At 40.5% G+C, this 13066-nt stretch overlaps 1 protein-coding gene across 1 annotated transcript in view; it reads left to right on the top strand.

Moving 5' to 3' along the window:
* LOC107822074 (midasin-like) overlaps positions 1-13066 on the top strand; it is a 63870-nt gene that overhangs the window by 16696 nt on the left and 34108 nt on the right. The window contains exons 18-26 of the mRNA XM_075232806.1: positions 7133-7200; positions 7273-7468; positions 7628-7732; positions 7830-8135; positions 8568-8761; positions 8870-8924; positions 11562-11712; positions 12178-12251; positions 12731-12878. Of these exons, the coding sequence (XP_075088907.1) occupies positions 7133-7200; positions 7273-7468; positions 7628-7732; positions 7830-8135; positions 8568-8761; positions 8870-8924; positions 11562-11712; positions 12178-12251; positions 12731-12878 (1297 nt within the window). The remainder of the gene's footprint in view (positions 1-7132; positions 7201-7272; positions 7469-7627; positions 7733-7829; positions 8136-8567; positions 8762-8869; positions 8925-11561; positions 11713-12177; positions 12252-12730; positions 12879-13066) is intronic.

The raw sequence follows: 13066 nt of genomic DNA, 5'->3' as shown, positions 1-13066 counted from the left end.
TATGGTCTAAAATTAACCATAGATATTTGTGGCTATAAATCATCTCATTAAAGGTAAGTGGGTAGCTTGAAGCTAAATTGTTTCATTTCCAAAAATAAGAAGTATCATTCTTTATGGGGCAGACTAAATGGGAAAGTGCATCACATAAATTGCGACAAAGGAAGAATTTGTTATTGTACTTTGAACAAACTTAGAACATTCCACCAAAGCTGGCTGGTCTGCAGTGCATTATTAAATGGTTCACATCTTCACGTAAGCATTTGCACATGAAGCATGAAGTAACTTGCTAGTTTGCCTTCTCAAATTTTCCTTTTTATTATTTCTCATCTTGTCTAAGATGAACTTAATTGGAGCAACATGATCATTGGCGAAATGGTCATGCCAGTAAACACTTGTGATCTGCTGAAGTGTTGGAATTATAATGGGGGTATAGTGAGACAGTAGAAATGGTGGCGATTGGTTCCTGCTTGCATAGTTGGTGCTGTTGTAGTAGTATTACTTCTTGCCACTATCAATGTGAATATTAAAACCTACCGTGTAGCTCGTAGTATCAGCGCTGGTGTATACGGAATGTTCTCCTCCTTATTAACCTTGTATAGGACTTCATGGAGAAGATGCTTCTCTCCTTTACCTTCCATTTCAAGGAGTGCTGTTCTGATAGGATAATATTCCGTCTAGAGAGCAGAGTGCTCCATTAGATAATTCCTCCATCCCCCAGTTTTGTAACTTATCCCTAAACCTTAAATTACATATTGTTTTCCCGATTTGTTCTTCATAGACGTAGTGAATTATTGCCTCTCTGGCTCGAGGTATGAAAATCCACATGGTATTTGAAACTTATGGAGTCACCACAACACCGTTTATGCCTACAGAAGCTAATCTTGTATACACTACATGCCATGTAAGTGACGTACCAGCTGAATGTTTCCCATTCCTTCATGATGCTTCTCCGCAGACCACATACATAGGATATGATAATGTTGCTCGTTCTCCACCCCGTCCTGAATACCAAACTTGTCTGCGATTACAGTTCCCCAAAGTGCATGTTCTTTATTCTTGAACTTTTAGCCACTTCCCTAGGATGGTGTTGTTGAACGTCTTCAAATCTCTTACTTCAAGCCTTCCAATCCTGATGGATTCTGTGACCACCTTTCAGCTCACCAAGTGGAATTCCTTGTTCCATCATTATTGTTCCACTAGAAATTCCAATGAGACTTTCCAGCTTTTCAATAACACTTACGGGTGCACGCATAAATGACATGTAGTACATCGTGATGCATGAAAGAGTACTCTTGTCCAGCCTCTCCTTGCCTACTTTTGATAGATATATCTTCTACTACCATGCGAGTCTCTTCTCAACTCTCTAAGTGATAGGGGAGTGTTAGAGATAGCTATGTAATTGTCCCACATTGGAATAGGAGTAGTATCCCCTTTGTATAGAGTAGCTATAAATAGCACCTCTTGTATTGCATCACATACAATATCAATATATCATATTTTCTCCCGTGCCTTCTCACATGGTATCAGAGCTATCGTGAGAGATTTATCGCTGTGCATAAATTCCAGCGATTCCGGGAAGTAAATCAGTCACCGAAACCCTTTTTTTCCGGCGACTTTCAAAGTTGTTTTGCGTCTGCCTTGTCTCGGTCAGTGTTGTGCACAAAATCCAACACTACCACAAGAGTAGTCACTGTCCGGCGACCAAATCCCAGTGAAAATCTCCGGCGGTACTGTAGCTGTCCAAAGAAAATTTTCCGGCGAAGTTCCAACGTTGCGTGGGCCACCTTCCGGCCATTTTTTGGCGACGACTCTTCAGGACAGATTGTTTCCCTTGCAATTCCAAGCCTACCCATCCAGGTTACACCAAATTCCGACCACTTTTTTATTTTTCCGGCGTGAATAGTGATTTCAAAAAGTTGACTTCCGGCCATTTTTTGAAAAAGTTCCTTCAGAACAGTTGGGTCTTCTGGTAATTCCGATCCTACCCCTACTGTTTTTATTTCATTCCGACCACTTTGAATATTTTCCGGCTGCAACAGTAACTTTCCAACTGCTACAGTAGTTTACTATTCTGGTTCAGTGTTCCTTACTCTATTTTCAGTGGATTACAGTTGATTATTTCTCTTATTTGGTAATAATTTACAAGATGTCTTTGGGAATTGATGTTTTTGGGTCTAAAAGCATGAGTTCTGGAAACTCTAATGTTATGATTACCTCGGAACCTTTAATGAGAGGTTCAAACTACTTAGCTTGGGTTCATCTGTCGAGTTGTGGTGTAAAGGTCAAGGTGTGCAAGATCATCTGATTAAACAGTTTAGCGAATGAGATGAAAAGGCGATAGCGCTTTGGGCAAAAATTGATGCTCAATTATGTAGCATCTTGTGGCGTTCTATTGATTCTAAGTTGATGCCTTTGTTTCGGCCATTCCAGACATGTTATTTGGTTTGGGAAAAGGCTCGTACGTTATACACTAATGATATATCTCGCTTCTATGATGTGATATCACGGATGACAAACTTAAAGAAGCAAGAATTAGATATGTCTACTTACTTGTGTCAGGTACAGGCAGTCATGGAGGAATTTGAGACATTGATGCCAGTTTCTGCTAGTGTGTCAAAACAACAAGAGCAGCGACAGAAAATGTTTCTAGTTCTTACACTCGCTGGACTTCCTCATGATCTTGATTCAGTACGAGACCAGATTTTGGCGAGTCCGACTGTCCCTACAGTTGATGAATTATTCTCTCGATTACTTCGCCTTGCTGCAGCACCAAGTCACCCAGTGATTTCATCACAGATACTTGATTCCTCTGTTCTTGCATCCCAGACAGTGGATGTTCGGGCATCTCAAGCTATGGAGAATAGACGAGGAGGCGGTCGTTTTGGGAGATCTAGACCCAAGTGTTCTTATTGTCACAAACTTGGACACACTCGCGAAATGTGTTATTCCTTAAATGGCCGTCCACCCAAAAATGCCTACGTTGCTCAGAGCGAGACTACAGGTAACCAGGGCTTTTCTGTATCTAAAGAAGAGTATAATGAGCTCCTTCAGTATCGAGTAAGTAAGCAAACATCTCCACAAGTAGCCTCAGTTGCCCAGACTGACACTCCTATTGCTGGTAATTCTTTTGCTTGTGTTTCCCAGTCTAGTACTCTTGGACCATGGGTCATGGACTCAGGCGCTTCTGATCATATCTCTGGTAATAAATCACTTTTGTCGAATATTGTATATTCACAGTCTCTTCCTACTGTTACTTTAGCCAATGGATGTCAAACTAAGGCACAAGGAGTTGGACAAGCCAACTCATTGTCTTCTATCACCCTAGATTCCGTTCTTTATGTTCCTGGTTGTCCTTTTAGTCTTGCATTTGTTAGTCGTTTGACTCGTGCCCTCAATTGTGGTATATATTTTATTGATGATTCTTTTATTATGCAGGACCGCAGTACGGGACGGACAATTGGTACAAGTCGTGAATCAGAAGGTCTTTACTACCTTAACTCGCTCAGTCCTTCCACAACATGTCTAGTTACAGATCCTCCAGATCTAATCCACAGACGTTTAGGACATCCGAGTTTATCCAAACTTCAAAAGATGGTGCCTAGTTTATCCAGTTTGTCTAGATTAGATTGTGAGTCGTGTCAGCTTGGGAAACATACCCGAGCTTCCTTTACGCGTAGTGTTGAGAGTCATGTAGAGTCTGTTTTCTCCTTGGTTCATTCTGATATATGGGGTCCTAGTAGAGTCAGTTCAACCTTGGGATTTCGTTATTTTGTTAGCTTTATTGATGATTACTCAAGATGTACTTGGCTTTTCTTAATGAAAGATCGTTCTGAGTTATTCTCTATATTCCAGAGTTTTTGTGCTGAAATCAAAAACCAATTTGGTGTCTCTATCCGCATTTTTCGCAGTGATAATGCCTTAGAATATGTATCTTCTCAGTTTCAGCAGTTTATGTCTTCTCATGGAATTATTCATCAGACATCTTGTCCTTATACCCCTCAGCAAAATGGGGTCGCAGAAAGAAAGAATAGGCACCTTATTGAGACTGCTCGCACACTTCTAATTGAGTCTCGTGTTCCCCTGCGTTTTTGGGGCGATGCAGTTCTCACAGCTTGTTATTTGATTAATAGGATGCCTTCATCTCCCATCAAGGGTCAGATTCCACGTTCAATATTGTTTCCTCAGTCAGCCTTATACCCTCTTCCACCTCGGGTTTTTGGGAGCACATGTTTTGTTCATAACTTAGCCCCGGGGAAAGATAAGTTAGCTCCTCGTGCTCTCAAGTGTGTCTTCCTTGGTTATTCTCGTGTTCAGAAGGGATATCGTTGTTATTCACCTGATCTTCATAGGTACCTTATGTCAGCTGACGTCACATTTTTCGAGTCTAAACCTTTCTTCACAACTGATGTCACTTCTGCTGACCACCATGACATATCTGAAGTCTTACCTATACCGACTTTTTAGGAGTTTAGTAATCCTCCTCCACCTTCAACCATAGAGGTTTCACCCATACCAACTTTTGAGGAGTCCAGTGTTATCCCTCCTAGTTCCCCAGCCATAGGAACACCACTCTTGACTTATCATCGTCGTTCGCGCCCTACATCAGGCCCATCTGGTTCTCGTCCTGCACCTGACACGACTCCTACTGCGGATCCTGCTCCTAGTACACCGATTGCACTTCGAAAAGGTATACGGACCACACTAAACCCTAATCCTCATTATGTTGGTTTGAGTTATCATCGTCTGTCATCTCCCCATTATGCTTTTATATCTTCATTGTCCTCGGTTTCCATCCCTAAGTCTACAGGTGAAGCATTGTCTCATCCAGGATGGCGACATGCTATGAGTGACGAGATGTCTGCTTTACATACAAGTGGTACATGGGAGCTTGTTCCTCTTCCTTCAGGTAAATCTACCGTTGGTTGTCGTTGGGTTTATGCAGTCAAAGTTGGTCCCGATGGCCAGATTGATCGACTCAAGGCACGTCTTGTTGCCAAAGGATACACTCAAATATTTGGGCTAGATTACAGCTCTCCAGTGGCTAAAGTGGCATTAGTTCGCCTTTTTCTATCCATGACTGCAGTTCGTCATTGGCCCCTCTATCAGTTGGACATTAAGAATGCCTTTCTTCATGGTGATCTTGAGGATGAGGTTTATATGGAGCAACCACCTGGTTTTATTGCTCAGGGGGAGTCTCGTGGCCTTGTATGTCGCTTGCGTCGGTCACTTTATGGTCTAAAACAGCCTCCTCGAGCCTGGTTTGGTAAGTTCGGCACGGTTATCCAGGAGTTTGGCATGACTCGTAGTGAAGCTGATCACTCTGTGTTTTATTGCCACTCTGCTTCAAGTCTATGTATTTATCTGGTAGTCTATGTTGATGATATTGTTATTACGGGCAATGATCAGGATGATATTACTAATCTGAAGCAACATCTCTTCCAACACTTTCAAACTAAGGATCTAGGCAGATTGAAGTACTTTCTAGGTATTGAGGTTGCTCAATCTAGCTCAGGTATTGTTATTTCTCAAAGGAAATATGTGTTAGACATTCTTGAGGAAACAGGGATGACAGGTTGCAGACCTGTTGACACGCCGATGGATCCGAATTCTAAACTTTTGCCTGGACAGGGGGAGCCGCTTAGCGATCCTGCAAGCTATAGGCGACTGGTTGGTAAATTAAATTATCTCACAGTGACTAGGCCCGACATTTCTTATCCTGTGAGTGTTGTAAGTCAGTTTATGAATTCTCCCTGTGATAGTCATTGGGATGCAGTTGTCCGCATTATCCGGTATATAAAATCGGCTCCAGGTAAAGGATTACTGTTTGAGGATCGAGGTCATGAGCAGATCGTTGGGTACTCGGATGCTGATTGGGCAGGATCACCTTCTGATAGACGTTCTACGTCTGGATATTGTGTTTTACTAGGAGGAAATTTGGTGTCCTGGAAAAGTAAGAAACAGAATGTAGTTGCTCGGTCTAGTGCAGAAGCAGAATACCGATCAATGGCTATGGCAACATGTGAACTAGTCTGGACCAAACAATTGCTCAAGGAGTTGAAATTTGGTAAATCAGTCGGATGGAACTTGTGTGCGATAATCAAGCTGCACTTCATATTGCATCAAATCCGGTGTTTCATGAGAACTAAACACATTGAGATTGATTGTCACTTCGTCAGAGAAAAGATACTCTCAGGAGATATTACTACGAAGTTTGTGAGATCGAATGATCAACTTGCAGATATTTTCACCAAGTCCCTCACTAGCCCTCGCATTGATTATATATGTAACAAGCTCGGTACATATGATTTATATGCTCCGGCTTGAGGGGGAGTGTTAGAGATAGCTATGTAATTGTCCCACATTGGAATAGGAGTAGTATCCCCTTTGTATAGAGTAGCTATAAATAGCACCTCTTGTATTGCATCACATACAATATCAATATATCATATTTTCTCCCGTGCCTTCTCACACCTCCGTTTTCTGAGAGTCCACCACTTTGTTTGCGTCTGTCGTTGTGGCCTTCCTTTGATTTTTGGGACTGATACTTATTTGCTTGATGACGTATTTTCTTTTTAATTTAAAGACATGGCATTTTAATAGAGGTGTAGTCTATGTAATCATTTACGTATGCAGATTCTCCCGTCTCTGTTTGCAAGTGCTAAAATTAAGTTAGGCTACCGAGCTTTCTTTGGTTTCAGCTTGTAAGTGATTTTTATCTCCTATCTATTAGCTCCGTTCCCGCAAGATCTTGCAGGACCTTAAAATGTTGTAACACGTAACCTGTATCAACGTTCCCATGGTTTAAGTTTTGATTATATGCGTGCTGTATATATAGACGATATGAAAATTTCGTCTAGTTCAACCAGACTCGACATTTCCTTGGTCTAATGTTTTAACTATAAATGTCCATATACATGGAAGGTGAGCAAATCTGATAATCTGTTTTGTATACTTGTTTAATAGTTCACCTTTTTTTTGAGTAGTGTTAAATGTTCCAAGAATTTTATAGGGTACAGCAGAAATGTTGGATGATCCTTCTGATTTCTTGGTTCTGCATGCACTCACTGTAGCATGTGCAAACAGAGTGCTACCAAATTGCTTGAATACACTGAGTGCTATTTTTGGGGTGCAGGACGGAGGAGATGGAAATAAGGTCTTGGAGGTTGACAAGCATTCAGGAGTCGCGGGAAAGCTGGGAAAGTATGTGGTATAAAGTAATTAACTTTAAAGTGCTTTTTGGTTGTGGTTAGCTTCAGCTTCTTTTTGTTGCAGAATTGTTTGGACGAGAAGTATGAGGAGGTTGTACTTTCTTGTTGAGCGTTGTTACAAGCTGCGTGAGCCTGTTCTCCTTGTTGGTGAAACGGGGGGAGGAAAAACTTCTGTTTGCCAGCTGCTAAGTATTATTTTGGGTTCGAAATTGCACATTTTGAATTGCCATCAATACACAGAAACATCTGATTTTCTCGGGGTTAGCTTACTTTCCCTGTTTCTTCTAGATCGTGCAACTTGTGTTTATTGGTCCTCGTTGATTCTATCATCTGATTTTCTGTAAATGTTTACGTATTTCATTTCATGCTTTCTATATTTATCTTACGGCAATGGTTTTGTATTATGATATACTTACCAGGGTTTCTATCCTGTACGAGAAAGATCTAGAATTTCTACAGAGTTCAAGCACCTTTGTGAGAAGTTGATGAATTCCAAGGCTTTTGTGAACTATCCTGGTGATTCTGTATGTTTATCCCCATTCGTTATTCTGGTATGAGACGAGATTCATTTCTTTCATTATTAAAAACACTGATGTTTCTTGTCACATATATGCTCTGCAGATGATTTCTTCAGATATCAATCAAGCTTCTACTACTCTTCATAAGCTGTCTGTGATTTTAAGTAGTTACAGGCAGTGTCTGCTACGCCATCCTGATGTAACTGGTCAAGATGTCGACTACATTGGACAGCTGAATTTGGACTTAGTTCAACTGCACCAGAAATGGCAGACCATTTTTATGTGGCAAGATGGACCTCTTGTTGAAGCGATGAAGAAAGGGGAGTTGTTTCTTGTTGATGAAATCTCTTTAGCCGATGACAGTGTACTTGAAAGACTAAACAGCGTGTTGGAGCCAGAAAGGAAACTGGTAGTTAACTTGTCATGGTTTATAGAGATAGTACTCAGATGATTAACATTTGAATTCGATTGCCTTCCAAAATAAGAATCTTAAAGTCAAGTCTCATACTTGATAGGTTGAAATTAGATATTACTGCATTTGTTTCAGAGCTTGCATCATCTGTCATTTCCTAGGAGGTGTATTTTTCTGTTGTTTTGATGCAAATTTTCCTACTATGCTGTTTATGCATGTTCTAGATTTTTACATATGAAATAGCTAGCTTGTGCTCCTGGTTTGTTTCTGTCTGTGCAGTGTGCTCCCAGCTTGACTTTCCTGCTTCCTTATTACATGCCACCTTTTCTTATTTGTCTTGTTAACTTTGGCCAATTTTGTTTTGATTATTCATTTTCTTTTCCTTACAGTGCTAATTTGTTCATTCATTGTATATCTGGTATTCTGCAGTCTTTGGCTGAGAAAGGAGGGTCTGATCTCCAGAAAATAACTGCTCATCCTGACTTTTTCCTACTTGCAACAATGAATCCTGGTGGCGATTTCGGCAAGAAGGAATTGTCTCCTGCCCTTCGCAATAGGTTCACGGAGATCTGGGTACCACCTATTACTGAGTTGGATGAGCTTAAAAGTATTGCTCTTGAGAGGTCTGTAATGTTTGGTTTTTATTTTTCTACCAATTCCATTAAGATGACTTGCTTTTCATGAGTGGCTGATTAATGGTCTTATTTGATTTGACAAACTTTGTTTTGCAGCATTTCAAATGCAAACTTTAGTGTGCTGGTAGATCTTATGATGAAATTTTGGGAGGTATGCAGTTTCGGTATAATATAGCCTTAGTTTGTCGTAAAGGCTTTACATGCCTGCACAGCCAGTTCAACTTTTTATGCAAGCATCGGTCGGGCTTACATGGCGTGAAACTCGTCACTACCTCATAAGGGCGTGAGACCATAGCATGTTACACAATGAAATAAGAGGTCTTATTTGGGACCATACGTAGTAATATACTGGCCCAACCATGGAAGGTTGCATATAATTTTGTGTCAATTTCCCTTATTCCTGGTACCAAATATGTACCTCGTTTTGCCGAATTAATTGTCCTACTTCTGAGTTTCTCCCAATTTATGCTTGATAGGTAAAGTTATTCCTTACACGATTCAGTACTTCTGTTCTGTCATCGAAAGGTTGTTATTGGACCTGCCTTATACTAGTAGAGGCTCTACTTTTGGAAAACATTACTTCATTTTCACTTTTATGCTACTTTGATTGAACTGAAGTAGAATTTTAACTCTTATCTTTATAGTTGGTTAAAACAAAAATAGGCACCTAATTTGAGACGAAGGAATTCCTGTTATCTTTATGAAATTAAGAACAGTCGGAGCATGTTCCTTATCTTGTTCAGTTGAGATATTATGCTGTAAAGAGGGAGTAGTTGCTGGGCCCAGAAAAGGGAAAGTTATTGCATTGTTACCTGAAACCTTTTCGATAAATAGCCGCAGGAAAAACTAGAAACTTGTCAACTTATAAAATACTACAAATTAGTAAAAGGGCAACCTACGTTATTCTCTCCTGTTCGGGACCTCTATTTTCTTGGATACCTTGGTGAGCTAGAACAGTTGATCCCATGTCATTAAATTTCAGCCAGAATGGTTTCGGAGGGGGTTACCTAGTGGTTGAAGATTGGGAATAACAACCATGGGGATCAAGGTTTGAATTTCGGTAGAGACGATTTATTCCCATTTGTCTAAGATTAGGTGGACGTAGTGATACCTATGGTGATGGGAAATAGCACGAACTTGCCATTCGCTAAAAAAAAATGAATAAACAGTTTTAGTGTGAAATCAGTAAATTGGTGCTACTTGGGAGCGGCAACCTTCTAGTTTCTTGGGCACGTTATATCCTTAGTGTTGAGTCCCACATCGACAATGAAGGGATGAATGGTCTCCTTATATGGATTTGGGCAATCCTCTCCTCTTGAGCTAGCTTTTGGAGTTGAGTTAGGCCCAAGGTCCATTTATCATGGTATCAGAGCAGGACCCATCCCGATTTTCCGATGTTGGGCCCCTATAATTGTCCATGCTCCAGATGTTCAGTCCTGGGAGTGAGAGGAGGTGTTGAGTCCCACATCGGCAATGAAGGGGATGGGTGGTCTCCTTATATGGACTTGAGCAATCCTCACCTCTTGAGCTAGCTTTTGGGGTTGAGTTAGGCCCAAGGTCCATTTATCACTTAGTAGCACTGTCTATCTCTTGTTGTGCTTCATCCTGTATTATAAATGGAATATTCCCATCTAAAGGGAGGATAGTGACTTGCTGGACTAATCGTGAAAAGGAGGACCATCTGGATTTATAAGAACAGTTATACTTTGTTCTTGCATGTTATAATCATCACTTTAGAGTGTTAAAACATTGGATCTTGGGCCTAACTCGATCACAAAAGTTAGCTCATGAGGTGAGGATAAACCATATAAGGAGACAAGATCCCATTCTCTCAACCAATGTGGGACAGTTAACACCCCCGGGCACGCCTAGGACTGGGCATTTAGAGTGGACAACATAAGATAGGGGCCCTATATTAGGTAAAGCAAAAATAGAGATGACGCTGGCTCTGAAACCAAGCGAAAGAATTCGAGTACCAACCCAAAACCTAAAGGCGATGGGTGGAGTGGCCCGACACTGTAAAGCTATTTGGAAACCTTGATACAATCGATGGAGGACACGTGTACTGCACCCTTTTGCACGTGGAACCTGGTTTCAGTATATACATGTGGCCTGAAGTTCTTTTTTTCCATAATCTCTTGGTCTTGTTTAAGTTGTGAGAGAGGAAGCTCAACAGACTAATGAGTAGTCCTTGAGAAATGTTATGGCTAGCCTGGAGCAATGTTATGGCTCGCGGGTCTAAATGGAGAGAGAAGCCTAGAGTAGCTCAAAGAGGTTGAGTTGAGAGAGAGAAGCCTAGAGTTAGATTACGGGAGAAAGTGGTTGCACTTAGGCTACATAAGTTCGGGTATAGTAGCTTGTTAAGAAAGGGACCTTGGACCTAACTCAACCCCAAAACTTAAAAGCTAGCTCATGAGGTGAGGATTGTCAAGACCTTATATGGAGAAAAGAGCCAATTTTCTCAACCAAAGTGGGATAAACAGCTTAGAAGAGGTAATTTAGAGCTCATGTCAAATCATCAAGCCAAGCTGAAGCCCTTTGGTTCTGAGCTGGACCATCTTGTGCTAAATTGCACCTAAAGCCATACTTTGGTTGTGGTCATTGTATCTTTGATGATTATTTGTCATTGGTTTAGTTATGCTAGCTTGATTTCTGTTACATGTGTTACTCACTTGGTTCTGTAAAGGAAGTCTAGTCAGAGATGCAGTATCTCCCCTTATCCTTTTTAACTGTTAACTCCTTCAAATCTTCATGGCATTTAGTTTGACATTCTTTTTCTTAAATTCAGTGGTTCAACAATTTACAAACAGGAAGGGCACTTACTGTGAGAGATCTGCTATCGTGGGTATCCTTTATTAATGTGACAGAGAACATTCTTCAACCAGAATCTGCGTTCCTTCATGGGGCATTTCTTGTTTTGCTCGACGGCCTGAGTTTAGGTATGTGAACTTGCTAATTTTTCTACTACCTAATCTTTCCGTTATTTGGTTTAGCAGTATATGAAATGTGGGATTTGAATGTAAGGGTCATAAGTCATAACATCAACCATCTCGTACTTACATCTCATCTGTTGATGTGCTGTTATCTTCTCCACTGGTTTTTTATTGCCTGTGAAAACTTATTGCATATGCATGCATGGGGGTGTATACATTTCTTATATACACGGCTTCTCCACAAGTTTAACTTCTTTCTATCTTATTGCTCATTATATCAGTCATACCACATGTTCAATTTTCTAGAAATCTTTTTTTTGCATCCTGAGTAAGGATGGCTATTCTTGTATAGTTTGCCGTGAGCCTTTTACAACCTTTTTCATACGTTCCTGCTGGTTGACAAAGTCTGTTCTGATTCTGGTGTTTCTATTTCTCGGTTATGTTCATTCTCTTATTACTTATTTTACTCAGGTACAAATATTTCTAGGATTGATGCTGCTGGGCTGCGAGAGAAATGCCTTTCGTTTCTTTTGGAGGGACTAAAGGTCTCATCCTATACTTCTGTACATAACAAACCATTTGTTTTTTTGATCAATCTAGTTGAAAGATTTTACAGCTTTCTGCCTTCTTTGCTATACCGTCCTGTGCATGCATAGAAAAACGAAAAAAACGTAGATACAGTGTACATTATTTTGCAATCTTGAATGTGTGGTCTCGAAATTCCTGTCATCTCTTGAAAGGTTAAATCAATGTCGGCCTTCTAGAAGTGCTTTCTGTTCTCACAGAAGAGTTAGTGGAGCTCCGCCTTTTCAATAGAAATGCTAGGATTAGAATATTGTCTTGAAAGCCACTGAGAAGTAAGGGGAGCAGAGATGATCGTATTCCAGTAAATTTTCCAACGTTTGCTGTCCATTAGAAAATGAACTACTACTTGATCATCCTGGTCATCACGTGCTCTTTTGAGGTACTTGTGCTGTTTCTTTAACATTTCTTTTGTAACAAGTATTGCCTTTTCCCATTGTAGGAGCTCAATCTTAGTTTTGATTGCTCAAATATATCCATGCTGATGTCTTACGGTTGGACCGATCCTGCAAGATCTGCTGTTATAGCATGCACTGATACAATGCAATGTGATAATCGCTTTGGGATTCCTCCCTTCTCTATTGAGAAAGGTATGTTGTACAGGGTGTGATCTAAAATTTATGACGAGAAGTTTTGTTGCTGATGTTGCTTACTTGCTTAGCACCGATTTGATAACCAGATAGGAAACTAACATAAGAGTTAATCATGTTGTTCATACTGTTCGCCAGATGAACTGCTGGGGCTTGTTGATTCCTTTTCTTTGGATAGAGTAAATAAT

The sequence above is a fragment of the Nicotiana tabacum genome, chromosome 16 (assembly GCF_000715075.1).
Source record: "Nicotiana tabacum cultivar K326 chromosome 16, ASM71507v2, whole genome shotgun sequence".
NCBI lineage: Eukaryota > Viridiplantae > Streptophyta > Magnoliopsida > Solanales > Solanaceae > Nicotiana > Nicotiana tabacum.
The sequence above is the reverse complement of the archived record's forward strand: the minus strand, read 5'-3'. Positions and strand labels throughout refer to the sequence as shown.